We start from the raw sequence: 21,528 nt of genomic DNA on the forward strand, positions 1-21,528 counted from the left end.
TCTTTACACCAAAAGAAAGTGTTGGGTGGAATTCCAACTCGCCTTTCATTGTGGTAACCATGTGTGCTTCCTCATCTTTTCTTCTGTGCTCTGCATCCTAATTCTACGTAAAGTCTTAACCTTTTCCGATAAATAAATAAATAGATAGGGAATACCTTTTCCAATAAATAAATAAATACATAGAGAATACGCACGCATACCCACACTATGTTATTAGGATAAAGATAGTTTAATCCATCTTTTTTAACTCATTTTTTCGATCACCATTAGATCATTTATTTTGATTCTTTCAAATGATGTGATGTGATGATCTAATAGTGATTGAAGTGGTGAGTTAAACTTTGATTGTATTATAATATAATTATTATAATACGATCAAAGTTTATTGACTTAATTTATTTTGTTAGAGTAATATAATTAAAGTTTATTTATTTATCTAATATTGACAAAAAAATTTAAAAATTAAAATTATTCAAATATTATTGAATAATAATATAATTTTTTAAAATATATAATTATTAAATTATATAATTAGAAATAGTAAATAATTATAGTAAAAAATAAAAATTAATTATTAATAGATCAAGGGTTAATATATATTTTATATTTGGTTTAAATATGTTTTTAGTCTTTTTAACTTGTAATGAAAATTATAATTGGTTATTCTACGAAATTTTAGACAAATTCAGTCTCTCACATTTAAAAATGTGTAAATTTAGTCTTTTTAACCAAATTTTGTCAAGTTTGTTTGACATTTCAAACATTTATCTCCGCTAATATTGAAGTGAAAATGTGTTGAATAGTATAAGAAATGTAAATACTATCATAGAACATGTTTCAAACGTCAAATAAACTTAACAAAATTATGTTAAAGAGACTTAATTCACTGATTTTTTAAATTGTGATACTAAACTGAATTAGGTTTTGAAAGAAACTAATTTCATTTTTCATCTTTCAATCTTCACTTAAAGTTAAAGTGACCTATAGATTTAATTCAAATCTGTTTAATTCATGATGATAAAAGGAATCGAATTTAATTTGGTCTATATAGGAAAAAAACTAACTTTTTTTATTCGACCAAATCCATATTAAACTAGGTTAAAACTAGGTTAGGCCATAGATTAAATTACAAAGAGAATGAGAAACACGAAATCCGACAGAAACATGGGAAAAGTGTGCTACTAAATACGTAACATATTATGATAAGTGGGAAATTGTAATTTGTTTAGAGAGACATGTTGCTTTTTTGGTGGGTCGTTGTCAGTAGATAAAGTCGTTAGAGATTTATGTTTTCATCTGATATGGTCCTGTTGGGGATGAATCGTTTTTACAGACAACCATAACTTTATGCCATGTTGTCATAATCATAACCTTACTTTCAATTCTCTTCATACTTTTCTTTAGTAAAACCATTCTCCTCATGCTTACAAGACTATTATGTCGAAGGATCCCACATATATTCTTTTTCTTATATTTAACGGCTTTTTCTATCTCTTTTAAGCTCTAATGATGCAGTTTATTTTCATTTTTAATTATTCGTCTTTTATTCCATAGGATATGCTTCCTTTATTTTCCTTTTTCTTCTCTATGTATTTCTTTGGAACGCTTCAAACTATAGACAAGAGAATATCATAAAAGGGAAATTAAAAACACCATTCCTTTTACTTTTTTTCGTAACCCAAATAAAAAATTCATTAATCTCTAATATTTTTACTTTTTTGCTTAATTATCAGTTATTGATAATTTTACAATACATTATTTTTTAACTATTATACTTTACAATATTTATTTTATTACTTTTTACATTAAATTTCCACACATTAAGAATGATAGATAATATAATACTGAAAAATCTATAACTCAAATGGTTGATTTGTAAAAGTATAATTGAAAATAAATGCTATAAATATACCTTATCAACAAAATAAAATCATAATATTTGTAAATTGATTTTGTACTATTTATATTTGTAAATTTTTCATCAAATAATTATATCAAACACTTATACAGTCAATAAGTTAATTCAACAATTTTTTACTTGCCAATTTTTGACTTTCAACTACCCATTAATTCCTAAATGTTAACTAACTTTTCCGCTTTCACCTAATGCAATATATTTCCAGCCAAAGACATTATTAATCGTAGGCAAAATTTTCAATTCAAAAGCAATCCACCATATCATCTTTATTCGGCTAGTTATTCATAAATGCCCAGAATTATTTTGCATAGTTTCCTACCAACACTGTCTCAATAATCATCAAAACTTATAAATACATTGTATACTGTTGAATCATTAACGGTGTATCTTCTTATATGGTATTATTACGATAAATAAAAACATATTTTTTTAATTTAACAAATTTAATCACAAAATTATAAACGTATAAGGCTTTAATTAAAATATAAAGGGTTAAGTGAAAATTTGAATTAGTTACTCCTCAAAACTTTGGCCTAATTTAGTCATTCGATTTCAGAATTGTGTGAATTTAGTCATTTCAAGCAAAATTTGTTAAGTTTATTTATCGTTTTAGACGCATTTCATCATAGCATTTGAGATGTTTTACCGTTTAACATATTTTTGCTTCAATATTAGCTAAGAAACTATCATGAAACACGTTTGAAATGTCAAATAAACTTAACAAAATTTAGTTAAAATGACTAAATCCACACAATTTTAAAGTTGAAGGAATAAATTGAGTCAAAGTTTGGAAGAAAAACTAATTCCAATTTTTACTGAAAGTTAAAAAGATAAAAACATAATTAACTCAAAAATAAATTATAGAGACCCACTTCAAACCTTCATTAAAACGTGGGGATTCAGTTACTAATTTAACCATAAAAATGGAATTAAAAGAATAATGTAAATAGTTTTGAAGGGTGGGATTTGACTTTTGACCATTCCTCTTCAAAGCAAAACATAATTGACATAATATATTTAAGTTACAACACCATTTGTGTACAGTTGGAACTAACACAATAAGATTAAGAGGGACCACACTGGGTTTAGATTAGATAATTGGGCCTGCTAGAGGAAGGCCCATTCCACACTGTCGTGAGCGAAAATGGGCTGTCTCTGCCGGTGGAAAATTCGTATTCATTAAACACGTTGAGGACCAATGATTGCAAACAAACCTTCTTTTTCTTCAGCAACACTCCTAATAATTAAGGAATGATTGAAACTATAAAAGAAATAATTATTATTATGATTAAGAAGAAGAAGGAGCCAGTAGTTGCATGAGTTCAGTTGTGTTATGAATAGCAAAATCATGTGGTCCAATTATTTTCAAACACTGATAGTAGCCTTAACGTGCTACCTTTTTATCATGTGTATTATTATTTTTATATTTATCATTTTTTTAACACATACTTTATTATTTAAATTCTTTTATAAATATAAAATTAACTTTTTTAATGACCCAGATAGTTATCAACCAATGCAAGTGGTATAAAGTAACATTTTCCTTTTATGATTTATAGGTTTAGGCATTTAGGTCATTAATTGGGGTTGTCCTCTTCCAATCAAGAACCGTCAACATGCCATGTGCATAACTAATGCCTCATCACCCATCACCCATTTCCTCTTTTATTTTCTTATGTTATTAAAAAGGAATCTTATTCCTATATTCCTTTTCCTAAATAATGTATATGCAAGGTTCAAAAATATAATTTAACTTCTATTTAGGGATTGGTGGCCACGGTGTTAAACATGTGACTTATTAGTTCTTAAGACATGCTCAATTAAACTTGCTTCCATGTCTAGTGCTCTAGTGGAGAAATGCTACAAATATTCTATTATAAAAACAAAAACAAAAAATTAATTTTTTATTTCTTTTAATTAAAGTATGCGCTCCCCCAATACCTTTTGAGCAATATTAATTAATTTCATAAACAAACTTTCCCATTTTGTAAATATTATGGTATAAATCACAATGCATGTGGATCAATCACATTAAACTTTAGGAACTGCTTCAAAAGTTTATCATTGTTTAAAATAAAATGTAGATCTGCTTCACTTTCCTCACAAATTCGGAAAAAATGGCTTCTTTTTTTAGATAAAATTGAGATAGGTCAGAGAACTAACTCAAACACTACTCAATCATGATGAACATAACCAAGGTTATCCAAGGAGACAGCCTAGGATACAACAAAAAATTAATCTGTTTGAATTAAATTCAATATGTTCCAATCATACACGTGTGTTTACAAAGAATAAGAGCGTAAAATTTATCTAATTTCGTAAGGGAAGTACATTAAAAAGAATGAAGTTTGCTATATCTTCTTCAAAAAAATAATCTAAATAATTAAAAAAAAAAATGGGATCTACTGTGTAAGGGTAAGAAGGTTGAGCAGAGCGACGCGAGAGTTTATCAAAGCCCTCAACACTTTCTCGGTATCGTTTTCAATGGCGCAGATTCGTTCCTCCAAATCCCGCATTTTCTTCAAAATCAATCTCACTTCTTCATCGTCTTTCTTCTTCAGATTCCGAAGATTTTCCATTTCCACCACATCCCGTTCTCGGAGCTCTTCAACGCCTTCACGATCCTTCTTCACCCTCCCACCTTTTCTCGACAGCTTCACCATTTGTGCCCACGACAACCTTCGAGACGCGAACGACGCTGCCATCCCGTTGAACAGCGCCGCGGAAACGGAAACCGTCACGGACATGACGTCGGCGATGACGTGTCTCAGTTCAGCGTCCACGAGGGACGTTGGAGCCTGCTGCGTGCAATGTTGTTGGTGTTGAGCAAGACTGACACATCGGAGAACGGACACGATGTTTTCGATTTCTTTGGAGATTTTATTCTTAGCTTTTACGTAGGCGACAACCTTGGAGTCGTCGCGTTTTCTTATGGCCATCTGGGCGGAGGAGTGTTCTTCCTTGAGAGCCATGACGGATGTTTGGAAGATTCCGAAGGCGTCGACGAAGCGGAGGAAATCTTCTAGAAGGTTCTGGAGCCAGAGAGGGTGGCTTCGGAGGGATTCTAGAGTCTGAGGGAGGTTGAGGATGTGTTGTAGGGTCTCGTGGGTGTCCTTGAGAAGGGTCAAGCCCTGGGAGAGGGTCGTGGAAGTTTGTTGTTGGGCTTTGGAAGTGGCGGCCCACGATCTGAGACCGTTGATCTCGTCCTTGATCTCGGAGATCAGAGGGTGGGATCTGCAGGGAAGACTGATGGACCTGATGTGGTGAGATATGTGCGGTTTCTGTGATGGACGGTTCGGATTTTTGTTTGGGAAGGAGAGGGAACGCCGGAAAACGCCTACCATTTTTATTTCTATTTCAATCTTCTTCTCACGGAATAGAGAGAAGATTCGTGTGTTTTGCGGTGCTTCGTGTGATTTCGTTTGAGTATTTATATAACGATGTATAATCATAGTTTATTCTGTCAATTTTTTAATCTTTCTCCGTTGCTTTTTTATATTCTTCGTCTCTGTAAATACACGTGCACGCCAAGGAAAACATAGTCGCTGGACTTGTTTTTCCCCTGTCTCAAAAATTAAATAAATTTTAGCATCTTCTTTCTGTCAATATCTTCGTTGGTTAAGAAACCGTTCCAGCTTCTTCAATTTTTCTCAAATAACTCTGAAATTTGACGCAGTGAAAGAAAAACCAAAGTTACTGTTGAAGTTGAACATTTTTAGTAGAGTGTTGTGGATTTTCCTTGATTGACGCTAACAAATGAGGCATGTTATGTTATGTTATCGTTGTTGTGTTTGTTTTGGAAGAAAGAAATGTTTGGGTAAGTAGCTGTCAGTGATACAAGTTGGAGCTGGATGACTTCAAAGAAGCGCGTGCGTCGGCGTGGTTTGTTCTGTAGTGTCTGATACATGGATGAAATGGAATCTTGAATGATTCATAGTTTTCCGGCGATTAATCTTTGTATTAATTGAAGGCGTGTTAGTTGTAATTACACTTACACACATGATCTCATCCTTGGAACTCCAAACTCATCTCAACCCTAGAAGATTATGCAAGTCTTGCTTGATTATACGCGGCGTTTATGATTTCTAAGAAGATTATGTGGAAATCAAGAATCCTCCAAAAATATCGCCAAAATCTTTTCTGAAGTCAAACGGCTATACCCAGTTTTTTTTTTTTTTCAGATGAAAATAATCTCTCCTTTTTTCAGAAAAAAAATGGTTTTCAGATAAAATAAACTTGAAGATATTAAATTTTAATAAATGGAGAAAAATCGTTACGTATAATATTTATTTGAAGAAAAATAAAATAAAATGTTATTTTAATTTATTATATATGAAACAACTATTATATATACAAAGTTATTTGTACTACAAGTTGATAGTTATGGTTGAATGATTTACCTAATTTGGAGGGGGTAAAATCATCACTGAATAAGTTATTTGTAAATTAAAGGAAGTTGTGGTATCATTACTAGAATTTTTATTATTACTGGGGAACTTTTTTGCAAATTTTCTACAAAAAATTGTAGGAAAAGAGTTTTCTGTCATTTTTATTACGAATTTTGATCGGTAGGTGGGTAATTAATTATTGTGAAATTTAAAAATTCACAGGATATTTTTTGCAAATTTTTTTATAAAAAATATTCGTAACAAAATTTTTTATGAAAAAAATTTGCAACAATTTTCCTACGAAAAAATCAAACTAAAAATTTGCATGTATTTTTTCTTGCAAATTACATTTCACAAATAATTTTCTTGCATATTTTAAATTTGTAGATAATTTCTTGCCAAAAAAATTCGCAAGTAATTTTTCCTACAAAAATAAATTTGTAAGTATATTTTTTCTATTGCAAGAAAATTCGCAAAAACTTTTTATGAATTTTAAACAATATATAATTACTCTTTGGAGCCTAATGATGTTATTTTATTCTTTATTTGAATATAATTTTATTTTATTTTAAAATCTGTATATTCTGATATATTTTATATTTTACAATTTAATTAATAAAATATTTCTTGTAGTTTTAATTAAATATATTCTACATTTTATTTTTTATAAAAGAAATTTATATTTTACATCTTATGAGCACACTATTTGATAAAAAAAAAGTAGAAATAATCTTGAAAACAATCAACTTCCATAACTAGAATAAATTATATCGAGGAATCATAACATAATTCATAGATTGGACTTGGAGTATGAAGATCATAATAAAATTAGAAAAAGTTACACTGCAAATATATAACAACAATAATCACAATGATGTGCAAGATTTCTTCTCTTCAAGTATTCATCAAAAGTGTATTCTCTGTGTAGAGAGATAAATCTGCAATCGAAGGTAATAAATAATGTTATTGAAGTTTAATGGGAAAGCACTACTACAAATTCTCATATTACATGGGAATTTTCTTTCAAATTTGTTAAAAAATTTTACAAGAAAAGACTTTTTCCTGCTATTTTTTCTAAGAATTTTAATTGGCAGGTAATTCCTTGGTGAGTAATTATTTCCTACAAAATTATAAAATTCGCAAGTATTTCTTACAAAACTTGTTGCAAAAAGTGTTTTATACAAAATATTTTGCAAGAAAATTGGCAGCAATTTCCTGTAAATCTTTTTTTCATAACAAAATTTATAAGTATTTCCTACAAAAAAAATTTCAAAACAAAATTGGCAGAAAATATGAGTTTTTTTAGTAGTGAAGATAGCAGTCAATACACTTGCATTATTTAGATAACCATCTCAAAAAATAAAATTCAAATGTTGAATAAGCAAAAAAGCAATGTACCTCTAATTCACTTTTTAAGCCAATGCCAAGCAACTGAATATGTTGTTGGAAGGAAAGGACTTGCACCAAGAAGAGAAAAAACTGAATATGAAAACCTTTAACTTGTTCAATAATTAAACCTGCTCCTTTCAACTCCCCAAATCTTAAAACTTTAATGAAATGCCCAAGCCAAATCTAAATTGAAATTTATTTTATGTTGATACAATGAGCAATGCAGCAAAAAAAGCTCTACTGATACACTGCTTCAATGGCCCAAAATGTTGTGATAGCTACAATATATTCCACGTCTGGACTCATTAGACTTTCCAGCAACCTATCACAATGTTCATATGTTACAATACAAACAACCTGGCAGACCAGAGTACCAAATGATTTGTTTAACATTCCATGTATCCATGTCTAGGAAGGGTTTTTGTTTTATTACATTAGAGTACACCTAAGGAAGGATCTAACCTGTAAAATCTAGCCTATAGTTCATTAAACCTTGGCATAATTGATCATTTTAAAACTCAATCATTTCTTAAATCTCCCACAGAAATATGAGAAAATTTTGTTGCCTACAATACATTGATCAGAATATGATGACAGAAGATTAAGAAACCTACTCATGGTATTTTTGGTTTGCTTGCTGAGGAACAACTTCAGAGAGTGAAATACCCCACTTGCTAGCTTCTCTCTTAAATCATGATATCTAGTCCTTCAGGGAAACAATGACCCGCAATATTACTTCCATGTCACCACTCGCATTTGATTCCTTCCAAGCTTTTATCAACACATTGGCCACAAATGGGACAAAATCTCGAACGAATAAGTAATCTTGTGCCTGCATAAAAAGAATACAACAACTATAAAATACAAACTTCTTCCAACGCAAATTTTGTTATCAACTAAAATTTATTAAAAATTAGGTATTTTGAAACTGAGTTCATTAAATAAAATAGAAAATTGTGCGACATTGCACTGATTGCGAAACAATAGTTAAAATTTTGACAGAGCTACTCAAAATTGTACTAAATAATATAATGTCAGGAACCTGATTTATATAAATCAGAAACCATTGGTGGATCCAAGCTCAACTACCACATCCATTGTCATTTTCCCTGTTGTGAACACATTTTTCACTGTCCCCTCCAGCTTCTTACACCCTGTTGCACAATCCTGAAGTGTTGTATAATGTATTGTGTCGAAGATTAATAGCTTAGCTATAAAGAAGCAAAAAGTTAGCAACATAGACTATACAAGTCTTAATTATTTAACAATTTGTACTAATTGTTTTATCTTTTCCTTGGAGACTTGGAATGACAAGCCACTTTTTAAGAATGATAAACAATATTGGCTAGAAAATGTCCATGTGAAAATTTAAGCAAAGAATTCTTTTATCATTTGGTTTGTTTGGGAACACTAATTCCTATATTAGCCATAGCTCCAAGGTAAAATAAGACTCACTACATAGTAAGGTAGACCGTGATGGAATTAATAGTTATGAAATTTGAACTCACTTTTTGCCACTTTTGCTACAAGCTTTATCATCCTCAAATTATATCTCCCACAAACCTACATTTTTGTTGTCCATACCACCAACAATTCAATTAAAATTGACAAGAAAAGCACCTCTCATCACATGTAAGGCTCTAAAGCAAAAAGTCCTTTAGGACACACCGTTACTAGCACCTTAAACAAACTAAATCTGCATAAACATGAAAATTATTAGTCGTGCTCCCTTAACACAAAATACATGGTTGGGAAAGATGAAGCCCTATTGTATACTTCTGATCCAAAAAGTAATGATGTAGCCTCAACAAACCCTAACCAAACTGCAAGGGAAAATCAAAAGCGAAAGAATCTAATTCAGCACTAGCCAAAAACCCTAGGTATTATCATTCACCTAAACTCGACAAGTGAGAACGATAAAACGCAAAGAAACTGACATTATAAGTGACGTCAAGCTTCTCGAACTGGCTGAGGAGCGAAAAACTGAAATCAGCCTCCGACGGCGGGACGACGTCGACGAGCGCATTAGAGTGGCAGTGGAGTGCAACAGAGGTAGAAGGTTTGACTAGCTCGAGGTTGATGGTGTTGATGATTCGATGGCGGATCCGATGATGCTATTGTTCTGATCCACCATCTCCATGAACTTGCCAATCACTGACGACACCGAATGGATATGCTTCACCTCCTCTTGCGCCCACAGCAGCTCCCGCTTCAGATTCTTCTACTCATTCTTTACGCACTACTGAGAGAGATGAGAGAGTCTAGGTTCAGATGCAGATATTAATAGGGATGTTGAACAACTGCAAATTAGAAGTGAGATGAAGAATAAAATGAGAGAACCGTTAATTTTTGATTGTATAATGTAAAAAGTGACAGTACAAAGAAGAATGAAAGTACTTTGTAAAGAGAAGAATGAAAGGAGTAGTTTCAGAGAAAGGAGTGAGAGTAAGATTGAATTTGAATGAGCACCAAAATTTTTTTAATTTCTTTTCATATTTTAAAAATAAACTTTTACTAATAATTATATGAAAATAATTAATTTAACCATTAAAATAAATGTATTTTTTATGAATAAATTTTTGCAGAAAATATTTTAAGTAATAATTATTTTTCTCGTAATGAATGATATTTATAGTCTATGATAATTATTAATAAAAACATTAAAAATATAAATGAAGGTTATATAAATTTGGTTAAGTAAATTTTAAGATTAAGAATATTTTAAAAATATTTTTCATGTTTAAATACATAAAGTAAATGAGTTAAATAATAATAATAATAATAATAATAATAATAAAATGCTTATAACACTTTTTCTAGGGAAAAATATGAATAAAAAACCACGTATAAAGAGATTGTAAATTTCTTGCCAAATTTTATTCAAATATTGTAAAACTTATTTGCCAATTTCTTTTTCCAACAAAATGTGCATGAAGAACTTTAAATAACCTGCGTCTTTTCTTGCTTTTTATTTAACGTGCAAATTTAAATAAAAAACAAATAATTTTTCAGTAAATTTTGTATGAAATTCCTGCAAAAAATTGTCAAGCAAAAATCTGTAAAAAAATTTAGTATTTTCTTACTGATTTAAATTTGCAGGAAAAATTTGTAACAAATATAAAAGTTTTATGTGAAATTTTTTAAAAATTTAAATTCACAAGAAAAAAATCATATAACAATAAATCCATAATAAATTTTGCATGAAATTTCTATAAAAAAAAATTGCAGATAGCTAATTGACAATTTTCTAGTAGTGTATGACATATTCTAAATAATAAAGTTAATAAAAAATTTCATGATCGGCTCAACATAGTGTCTCATCTAATGCATGAAGCCTGAAGAGTTTCAAAAGGAAAAAAAATGGATAGAAGAGAATGTGTGTGGACATAATTAAAGAGACACGAGAAGTTTTAAAATTTCAAAAGTATTAAATAAAAACAATAACTTGTGTGGCTATGGATGATGCATTTCTTCCTACTTGTTGATTAATTTATCATCACTAACATTAGTGTAGTGCAATATCAATTAGAAAAAATGAACGAATCTATTATTGAGTAAGTTTGGTTTTTGTAGGTGGGGTGGAAAAAAATATTAAATTGGTTTGATATTAAAACAATTTTTTATTTCATTTTGTGTTTTTTACTTATTTTTTAATTGAGTTAACTTGTCTACCTTCATTGATTATTTTCATGTGCAAGATAACAAAGAAAAGTAAATTAATGTCACAGAGTTATTGGGAAAATGCAATTAACAGTTAACAATCCATCGATAAAATGTTATTTGAGTGAGATACATGGATTAATATAAGGTGGAGAAAACTTGAAAGATACTTGTTCTTTGATTTATAAGCAAAATTTTGATTTTATCTTTGAATCATAATCAAGTTTTGAACAATCTAAGTAAATGAAAATCGCTGTAGAGACAAAAACAAGAAAGTCTATAAATGAAGAAGAGATGAATACGAAAAAAATATATAAATTAAAAATAATAAAATAATTAAGTGACAATATAAATAAACTAGCATTTTTAACACAACACGTTTAAGATATGTTGTTTTTCCGTCCATCGGAAGAAAAAAAAATGTTGATATATGAAGATGGCTATAATAACACTCTAAAAGAAACAATATAAACAAATATTAAAAGTTTATATATATATATATATATAAAGTTTGAATTTAGATAAATAATAAAATTATAAATAATAAAAAGGTAATTAATTTTATATTAAATTAATTTTTAAAATAATAGTTGAATAAAAATAAAAATCTTTTAAGAGTATATACAAGAACACATGCAAGATATCAAAGCCCAAACAAAAGAAATTAAGCCCAGACAATCTGTGCCCCATAAAGCATGTTCACTGTTCAATTTTATGGGCTGGCAAATAAAAAGAAGAATAAAAGATATGACCCAACCCAAGAAAAATCTAGAAAAGACAACAAGATAAGAACAACACCCCCAACAAAATATTAAAAAACAACGTTCTTTAGAGGGTGAAAGAAGTGCATTTGTAGTCTCTCTCGTAATTTTAATGACACAAATAATAAATTTTCATTAAATTAATAAATAACAAATAGATTTACGATTTTTAACAGCGTACATTTTGTTATTAGAAATTGTTAAATAACTTTCAAGACTTTTGTTGTGTTTATTGTTTTTATATTTTTCAGGTTTAATATTCAAAAAAGAAAAACTCATCGAAATTTTCTGCAATTATAAAATATTGTATGATTAGATTTTAAGTTATTATCCATAAAAAAATGAGAAAAGGAAGTGGATATGGATTAGGTAAAGTATTGAAAGAGAAGATGGGATACGTGGCATGGAAACATGCTGCCACGTGGATATAATAAAAAGACAGTTGTCAAACACAGAGAGAAGGCGAAATGAAGATCTAGAAATGTGTGGTTCTACATATAAGGAGAAGAGATGAAAGGGAAGAGTGAATCGTCGGTGAAAGCGTGATCAATGCAGAGAGAGAAGGAAGAGAAAAAACTGGGGGAGGGACCCCAAATCTCAAGAATGGATCCTGTAACGCACGGTGCCTACGGTGGTGGAATGTACGGTACCGAGAAAGGGCAACCGGAGAAACCTACAAAGCCACCGGCTAGTGACAGTCAGAGTGCTGATGGCCCCGTTGATAAGGACGCTATCAAGCCCCAACACAATCCTCCCCCTTCATCTGGGGACAGAGATTTAGATATCACCGGCCAATCTTATATCCAGTAACACCATATATATGTAATAATAAGGCTGTTGTTTCATCTTTACTATTTTAGTTTCCTCGTGTTTCTAATATACGGTTAGTTACAATACAACCTTTTATCTTTGTTTTCTTTTAAGCTTTTTTCAACCTTCGATTAGTAAACAAAAGAGAACCAGTGCAGTGCATGTCAGAAATCACCGTTTCAACTTTATCACTTCTATTGAAACAAAACACGATTACTTCACTTTCAACAAATACTAATGATATGATAACAACTAATGGTTATTTTTCAATTGCATATGTTATAATAACAGCTTCTGCACACAGAGGTTTAGCATCATTATTTACAATTTATATTCTCATAAACTTAGTTTCTGAAGAAACTACTCTATATCTTCATAGAAATATGATTACAACTTTACTTCTTATTTACTTATAAACTAATTAAACTAATTATTACAATATGATTACAAATTTAATTTATATATATACAAAAGCTCTTTTTCTTACACCTCCTATCTCCTGCTCCGAAAGTGCGTTACGCTGAACTCTTACACCTCCTATCTCCTGTTCCGAAAGTGCATTAGGCTGAACTCTTAATTCTTCGTCGCTGAATTCTTAATTCTTCATTCAGAGAGTCCTAGTTTAATACAATAAAATATGACTTCTCGTTCAGCATGCAATTCCACTTTTTATTCTAAATAAAAATCATATTCAAAGTTCAGTATGCCTATGAGCCTTGGCCTTATTGTAAGAGGGAAGAGTAATTAATTAGTTCATCTCCATAGGTTAATTTACCTTATTTTTATCTTTAAAGATTTTTTTTTATAATTTTTATTCTAATGTAAGAATGTTATAAAATAATTATTTGGTTGCTAACATAAATATATATGTTTTTAACATTTTATTTTTTACGACTGTGAAGTCACTTATCTTAACATCTAAATTATGGGTATCAAAAAGTGAGACTGATTCTACTTCATACAACATTTTTTTTTTGTTACATGGTTATTGGATGTGCTCAGAAAGAGTGTCAGGTTTTGTAATTATTATGTTACGTACTTTTTAAGGAGAGATTCTATAGGAGATTCAACTTCCTATTTTTTACTTATTTACTGAAACTCACTTAAAATTTCAAAATTTTGGAACAACATGATTCAAAAAATCCAATGGCTTCGAATGGAAACGTGGAGGTTTGTGTGAAGCTCCAAAACTAAGATGGTGGGTGTAATATATGATATAGAGTGCAATGATTTAAGGATTGAATTTGAATACAATATACATACATACATATAGATGGTTATCTCATCATGGAAACTATGCATAAAGTTATGACTTTGAGGAAAATTAAGAAGTGGGACATGCACGCAGTGATTGATAATGGTGGTGGAATCACGTGAAGAAGAAGCCCAAGACAAGAGGTTCCCCAGAAGAGGGTGTAGGGTTGTGTCTCTCTTTTTGGTGTGTGTAAGATGGTTGTCATGGCCCTGTGTACGTTCCTGTTAGACTGTTAAAAAAGAGTGTGTGCATGTCTCTGTAACTATGTACCACAAAGAAAAACTATTGAAAGGTGGTGGCATAGAGGGTGACAAAACACAATGCTTTTAGTTGCACTGTGTATCTGCATGACACAAACACTAATTCAATTGGGTCATGATTTTGATCCTAACATACATGATACATTCACTATTTTGTCTTTTATGTTCTTTTCATTTTTTAATTATTAAATTTTATTTTTTAATGACTACACTATCTCTAAAATTAGGTTCTCAAGTTTTCATTTCCTCTTGTAAATTTTTAAATTGATTTTGAGATTAAAGAATCTAGAATTCCTGGAAAGCTAACCAAGCACGAAAAATACTTGTATAGAGTGAATAATCAATATTTCGTGTCATAAATGGGAAAAATAAGCTAAGTTTATCTAAGGTAAACTTCACTTCATCCACCGATTCCATACCCTTCACACGATGTGTTTTCGACAAAAGATCGTCCATTTTTTGTTACTTCTTTATTTAGGACTAGATGGCTGATAAGTTAGGGTTAAATCAAATCTATTTTTATTATTATTTTTTTCACTGGTTGGTTTGCATTAATTTAACCTAAACTAAAATTGGTAGTATAATTTTTTAGTGGAAATAAATGCTGATTATTTCTCAATTATGGTCTAAACTAAGATCATATTTTTTAAATATAGCTCAAGATTAAGTCTCAATTTTAATCACTCAGCAGTACGTAGTGTCGAAATACCTTTAAAATCTAAATATTTTTATAGACGAACATAAACATTATAAGAGATTTAATGAATATGGATCTCACTAATATATTTTTTACACTTAAGCAATAAAAAAATACTTCTAATATAACTTTTAAAATAATGATTAAAAAATTAAAAATTTATTATAATATCAATGATAAACACTTTATTTTTTTATCCATCATAGAATAAATTTTAATAATTATTTACAAATAATTTACAAATGCGTAATATTTATTTTACGTTAAATATCTCAAAATTGCTCTATTTTTATCTAACAAAAGTTTTTCACGATATTTCCAAATTTTGTTTTGATGATGAGGAAGAGCTCAAATAAATTTTACAAAACTGATGTGTAAACATAAAACAATTTTTAATATATATTTTTCAATTTAAGGATTGTGCTTATGTATTTTTCAATTTAATATATTTTTCCTATTTCTACAAAAGAAAAAAAAAAAGAAAAAGGGTGCAAGTTCAGTGTGGACTCAAACCCAATGTACAAATCTCATCCTCCGCAGGCGCACTCCAATCCGCAGTGCGTTTTCTCAGCTTCTGAAAATCCTTAACGCACTCTCCCATTTTCATAGACTGGATTCGCTTTCTAGCACGGGCACGTTTCTTCCCGGCGACCCGATCGAAAATCTTCTCCCAACCACTTTCCCATCCTTCGTGAGCGTCGCAGAGCTCAAGCACGCCGTTCTCCCACTCCGTCCAACTCCACACCTTCTCCACCGTCTCCATCACGGTCTCCACGCACAGACCCTGGCACACCGCCGTGCACGGCCTGCACTTAGCGCCGCTGAGCGGCCCGGGGCTCGACAACGCCGCCACCGGCACGCCAAACTGTCCCGGCGGGAAATCGTAGCGGCGATCAGAAACGACGCAGAAAGGGAGTCGTTTGGCCACGTGGGTCACATTCTGCGTGGTGAGTTGGGCCTTGAAGGCTGCCTCCGAGTTGAGGTTGTTGAAGCCCGCGGAATCGAGGTGCGGAATCAACGAGAGACGCGACAGTGCAACCGTGGAGGTTGCAAGGTCGCCGATTCCTAAACGGTCGTTAAGTCCACCGTACGAGGAGCCCGGTGGGACCAGGTACTTTCCCGGAACGAAGTTTTGTGGGCCCAACGGTGCGTTCCAGTACCCATCTACACGTGTTCGAACTACCCATTGGTACGTGAAGTTGTTCTTCTGTTGGTGTGATCTTATCATTGTTAAGCACCCCTCCACGAGGTTGAAGTACTGAAGAAGCCCCTGCAAAACGTAAACTAATTAAATTCAATCATAATTAGTATTTGGTTTCTACGTTAGCGTCACACTTCAACTCTAAGCAACTTTTTTGGTTGGTTTAGCTTTTCTAAAAGTTCATGGATCATTTAGACGCGTAGGGCCAGAGAGGAACTTCCCCTCGCACTACCCTTTTCACCCTATCAATCTTGAAAAATACTTCCCAACAACTCTCCAAAGTTTCTATCTTTTCATCCAAATCCCAAATAAGTAATTGAATATTAATGTCAAAAAATTTAACCTACAACATACTTAGCAAAAATTGAACAGTCTAGGAATTAATTTAGGCATAAACAAAGATGGTTGGTTGCGGGCAAGAATTGCAGGCAAGTAGAAAGTGGTTGACTGGTAGCTAGTGCATAAAAAGGGAAGGCTGAGGCTTTCTTTATTTGATTTGATTCTATCTCAAAATGAATATTGCATGTGACATAAGGTACATTTTTTTTAATTTTTTTTGTGTATACTTATCTTAAGAATTTTAGAAATTTAAATGATGTTAACGTTTTTAAGTATTTTCTTTTAAATTATTTCACATTTAGAATGGACATATTTTATACGACTAATAATAATACAAGTATAATATAATATAGTATAATAATGTGCATATAAAAAAACCTAAAATTAACATTTTGACATAAATATAAAAATATACAGCCAAATATCGTAACAACCCTTTTTTAAGTATACATAAATACTCAAACCTAACGTGATTACGTGCCTGCAAGCAATAATAACCTACTCCTACTAAACACGGTTAAAATATTGTGCCCCACTCATAAATGACGGGTTTTTCCTCTCACCAAACTTCATCTGGATTTCATGGAATTGTTTTGGAAGATGAAAAGTAGAAGTCAAGATTTGTCATGAATTTTACTTTTCTTTATTTTTACGATAGCATCCAAAATGGACTTGGGTAAGGGGAGGAGAAAAGGAAAGGAAAAGAATTCGATACTGATATGACAACAATATCTGCAAAAAGGTGCAACAAGGGTGACCGAGCAACTCGCTCAAATTCTTCCATCAAACAATATTCCTAAAATCCTCATTTTTTTAAAATAGGTGATAAAATTAATTTACTGTAAATATTTCGTTTATTAATTTAAATTTCTTAGTAACTGTTCTTGAGACGACGATCCATCCATATTGATTATTTGTTATTTCAAAAGAAAACTAAGAAACAGGAACAAGAAAAATATATGTTTAACAACTGATTCGAAGTGGTATTTTCAGGAATCCAGAAAAAGGGAAAAAGGGGCAATGACTAATAAAGAAAGTAGAGAAAAAACAGCGGCGAAAAATACCTGGATGCCGTTGGGCGAGTTGTGCGCGGTGAGGACTCGAACATAAGACTCGTTCTCCGGCAACGGCTGAGGGTGGAAGAGTCGAACGGCGGCAACATTTGGCGCAGACTTCAAGAGCGAGAACTTGAACGTATCCGAATCCAACGGACTGTGGAGAAAAAGATCCGAATTCGGGTACTGTTTGAGTATATTTTCAATTATGGAGGGTCCCGTGAGTTCGAACCTCCTAGCGCCACCGACCAAACACACCGCAATTTTCGACCGCAGTAACTCCTCCTTATTCAAAACATGCTCACTCTCGCCGGAAAAAGGGAGTCGGAGAAAAAACTTAACGGGATAAAAGGCGTTAAAACCGTTCGAAGTGGACGAATAATGGAGAGAGAAAAAGATAAGAAATAAAACGAAAGGGATGATCAACCCGGTTAAACGCCAATTAATCTCACAAACCCATTTAGTAACGGGATTAACAAACTTTCTGGGGCTCTTTAACATCTCTTTTCTGTCCCTCGATTTCTCTGCTTTTTTTTCTTCACCGTCTCAGAAGAGGGTGTGGTTGATCACGTCACGTGAAACGCAACTAACGCAGAGAGCAATAAGATTCATATGAAGCGATGCGTGATGAAATGGAAGGAGCATGCTTGGGTGAGAAATGGTGTTGCGTTGCATAAGAAGAAGGTGGCGGGTACCATGAGGCTATTTGGTATGACTAGAGAGAAGTGTGAGAGTAGCATGAAGAATGAGAATTTTGAAAAGTGTACACACAAATTTTCCATTAACACACTACACCTAATTGTAACGCCGTGTTTGAATCAAAAATATTAGCCACTTTCTTTCGATTATTCTTCACCTTCCTTATTTAACAAACATTTTCTTTCTGTTGTATATTTTTTCAAGAAAGATGGTTGGGTCGGATCAAAATGGTGAATTTGTAGATTTAAATTGGGTAAGATTTTGGAAGATATTATATAGTTGCCAAACTCAACTAAATCATATCCATATCTTCCGGAATAAGATTTCATTGTTTGTAGAAATCTATAGACCTGTTAAAACTTGGATACGGTTAATTTTTTTAACTTAATATCTAATAATAAAATAAATAATTATGCATTTTATCCATTGATTTTGTTGTTTTATTTATTGAATATTATTTTAGTTTAATAATTTTTGTCTTTATTACTTGTATTAAGATTTAATACATATATATATATATATATATATATATATATATATATATATATATATATATATATATATATATATATTACCTTTGAGAATTATTTTCAGATTATGTTTTTATTTGAATTTAAGTGTAATAAAAAAAAATTGTGTACATACAACATAAATATATTTTAAATAATTTACTGATGCTTGTATTTCATTTTAAGATATCATCACATTTATTTCAGAATGTTTATATATCCGTGTCAATTAATTTGAACGTTGAAGGTGGGGCTGAAATCTTTTTTTTTTACTACATACTTCTTTATATTTGATCCTCGTATATTCGAATTCTATCTATTACTGAAATATTCTAAATTAATTTATTTTCTTTTTAAATTGATGAAAGAAAAATATTAGATTTTGATCATTTTAACCGTTACAATGTCAGTAATTATGCGCAAACAAATATTATAGTTGTGGAGATTGCGTTTGATCAAAACATCCATATTTAATTTATATAACCTTTAAATCTAGATCTCTACCGTTATATCTATGTACATTTTCTTTTCTCTAGATTCACTCAATGTTAATTTTAAATTCTTTAAAAGGTCAAAACTGTTTTATAAGTTCATGTTTTAATCATATTAAATATTTGTCTTGTTATACTGAATAAATACTACACCAAGTATTTTCTATTTATAAAATGTTATTTTTACTTTATTTTTTACACAGTAAGGTGAGTAAGTTTGGATATGTGGTTCGAAAAGAATATTTTATGCTCAGTTGACAACTATTTTTAATAAAAAAAATATTATCTTAAAGTAAATAAAAAATGGTTCTTCTTCTCCCCTTCATTTCATACGCTGCCTCATCGAATATATGTGATTATTAAATTTATCATTTAACAAAACTCGAAATTAGTACTTAATTAAATCTCGTAATCTCAACTGAACCCGTCTATTTAACTTTGTTGAATTAGGTATAGTTCTCATGACTGCGTTTAGATACTGGAAGGAGAAATATTAAGATTGTACTGAAGTTGAAAAGGTTACAAAAGCTAAGTTCAGAACTTTAAGACACTAACTAAAAAAGTTCTTAAACTAATTTATTTAAGTCATAACTTTAGATTACTTCATAATACAACTAGACATCATTCCTGACTTAGCCATATGAAGTCAGTGAAAAAAGTAGTTATTACAATTAAATATATTTTTAGTTTTTAAAATTTGATGTAAAATGTATAAAATTTTGATACTCCTTTGATTTTAAAATCAATTAAATATAGTTATTTTAATTAAACAGTGTAATTTTTTTTTTCGTGTTAAAAATTAATTTTATATTGATATTTGAGATATTTAGATTATTTGACGCATTTTAATTCTAATACCAAAAAGAAATTTGGCACCGTCATTTCGTATTTAAATTTAAAGATAAAATAGATATTTAGCATGTAATTATTATTTTTGATGGATGAAATTCATATCCAACAATAAAACGTTAACTTAACAACCGAAAAGTTTTTGTTAACACTCAAGTGTTCATAATGAGCAATTATGCATGCAATCACTGTTACAAAATGAGGTGGCCATATGAAGCGATTTCCTCACCAAATCACCACCAACCCAATGTACTCATTTTTGCTTTATCATCATAAATAGAGCAACCTGCTATATATGACATAAAAAAGTATATAATTTAAATTTTAAATAATAATATTAAATATTAAACATTATTATTTTATTAATTTATTATTTAATATATTCACCAATTTTTTACTAACATCTTTTATTATTGTATTTTATTGAAGGATGTAAAAAAGAGAAAATTATAATTAAAAATTGAAAACTACGACAAAACCAAATCAAACCAAATCCTAACAATTGGTTTGGGTTAAAGTTTTTTTCTTTTTCCTTTCAAACTGAATGTTATTTTTTTGTATATTTTACCTTGATATTTTTAACAAAAAAAATTGAACCAACCCACATTATGAACACTTCTAAAAATGAGTAAGTGTTTTAATTTAGAGATGAAAACTCGCGTACATTTCTTCCCGTTGTCATCCTTAATAAAATCGATAATCGATTGAAGTTGTAAGGTTATTCAATAAGCTGCTGAGAATTCAAATAATAAATATCTAAAAAGAATATACCATCTAATTTGAAGAATAAAAAAAAATGCTTGGAATAATTGAATGATAACATATGCAATTTTTTTATTAGATGACTAAAAGAAATAGTATCCATAATATAGAAGACTACAATTTATTAAATCTTTCAACAAGATCTTAAAAAAATATGCGACTTATTTGAATGCACGAGACAAATGTTTACTAAATTACTTTCTCACATCACCAATTTCACTAATTTGTTTAGTCTCCAAGACTTGAAAATAATATTTTACAAAATTAAATAAATAAAAAGTATATTTTTAAATTTTGAGGAAAAAATATTGATGTCTTCCATTAAAAACATATTTAAATCATTATTTTCATGACTTTCTAATAAATTAATTTTCGTAATCTGACGTTGCTTGTTGATAAAAAAAAATGTCTCATAAAACTATTTTTAATAGACAAATTTCAAAAATACATTTTATGTGAAAATATAAAATTTTAATTTTTAATAA

General features: G+C 30.4%; 2 protein-coding genes and 1 pseudogene across 2 annotated transcripts; all 3 read right to left on the reverse strand.

The window, feature by feature from the left end:
• Nucleotides 1-4,140: 4,140 nt before the first annotated feature.
• On the reverse strand, nucleotides 4,141-5,513 carry LOC114162323 (DUF241 domain protein (DUF241)). The gene has a single exon (XM_028046172.2). It carries the CDS (start codon nucleotides 5,368-5,370, stop codon nucleotides 4,321-4,323), a length of 1,050 nt encoding a protein of 349 aa, XP_027901973.1. The 5' UTR covers nucleotides 5,371-5,513; the 3' UTR covers nucleotides 4,141-4,320.
• Nucleotides 5,514-7,890: 2,377 nt separating this feature from the next.
• Nucleotides 7,891-9,234, reverse strand: LOC114163740 (putative bifunctional TENA-E protein; annotated as a pseudogene).
• Nucleotides 9,235-15,509: 6,275 nt separating this feature from the next.
• LOC114162464 (uncharacterized) lies at nucleotides 15,510-18,641 on the reverse strand. The gene is made up of 2 exons (XM_028046369.2): nucleotides 17,743-18,641; nucleotides 15,510-16,408 (listed from the first exon to the last, which is right to left on the reverse strand). The coding sequence occupies exons 1-2, from the start codon at nucleotides 18,232-18,234 to the stop codon at nucleotides 15,635-15,637; spliced, it is 1,266 nt and encodes a 421-aa protein (XP_027902170.1). The 5' UTR covers nucleotides 18,235-18,641; the 3' UTR covers nucleotides 15,510-15,634.
• Nucleotides 18,642-21,528: the final 2,887 nt, after the last annotated feature.

This window comes from Vigna unguiculata, chromosome 9, assembly GCF_037176805.1.
Source record: "Vigna unguiculata cultivar grain cowpea cultivar isolate G323 ecotype 2 chromosome 9, ASM3717680v1, whole genome shotgun sequence".
Lineage (NCBI taxonomy): Eukaryota > Viridiplantae > Streptophyta > Magnoliopsida > Fabales > Fabaceae > Vigna > Vigna unguiculata.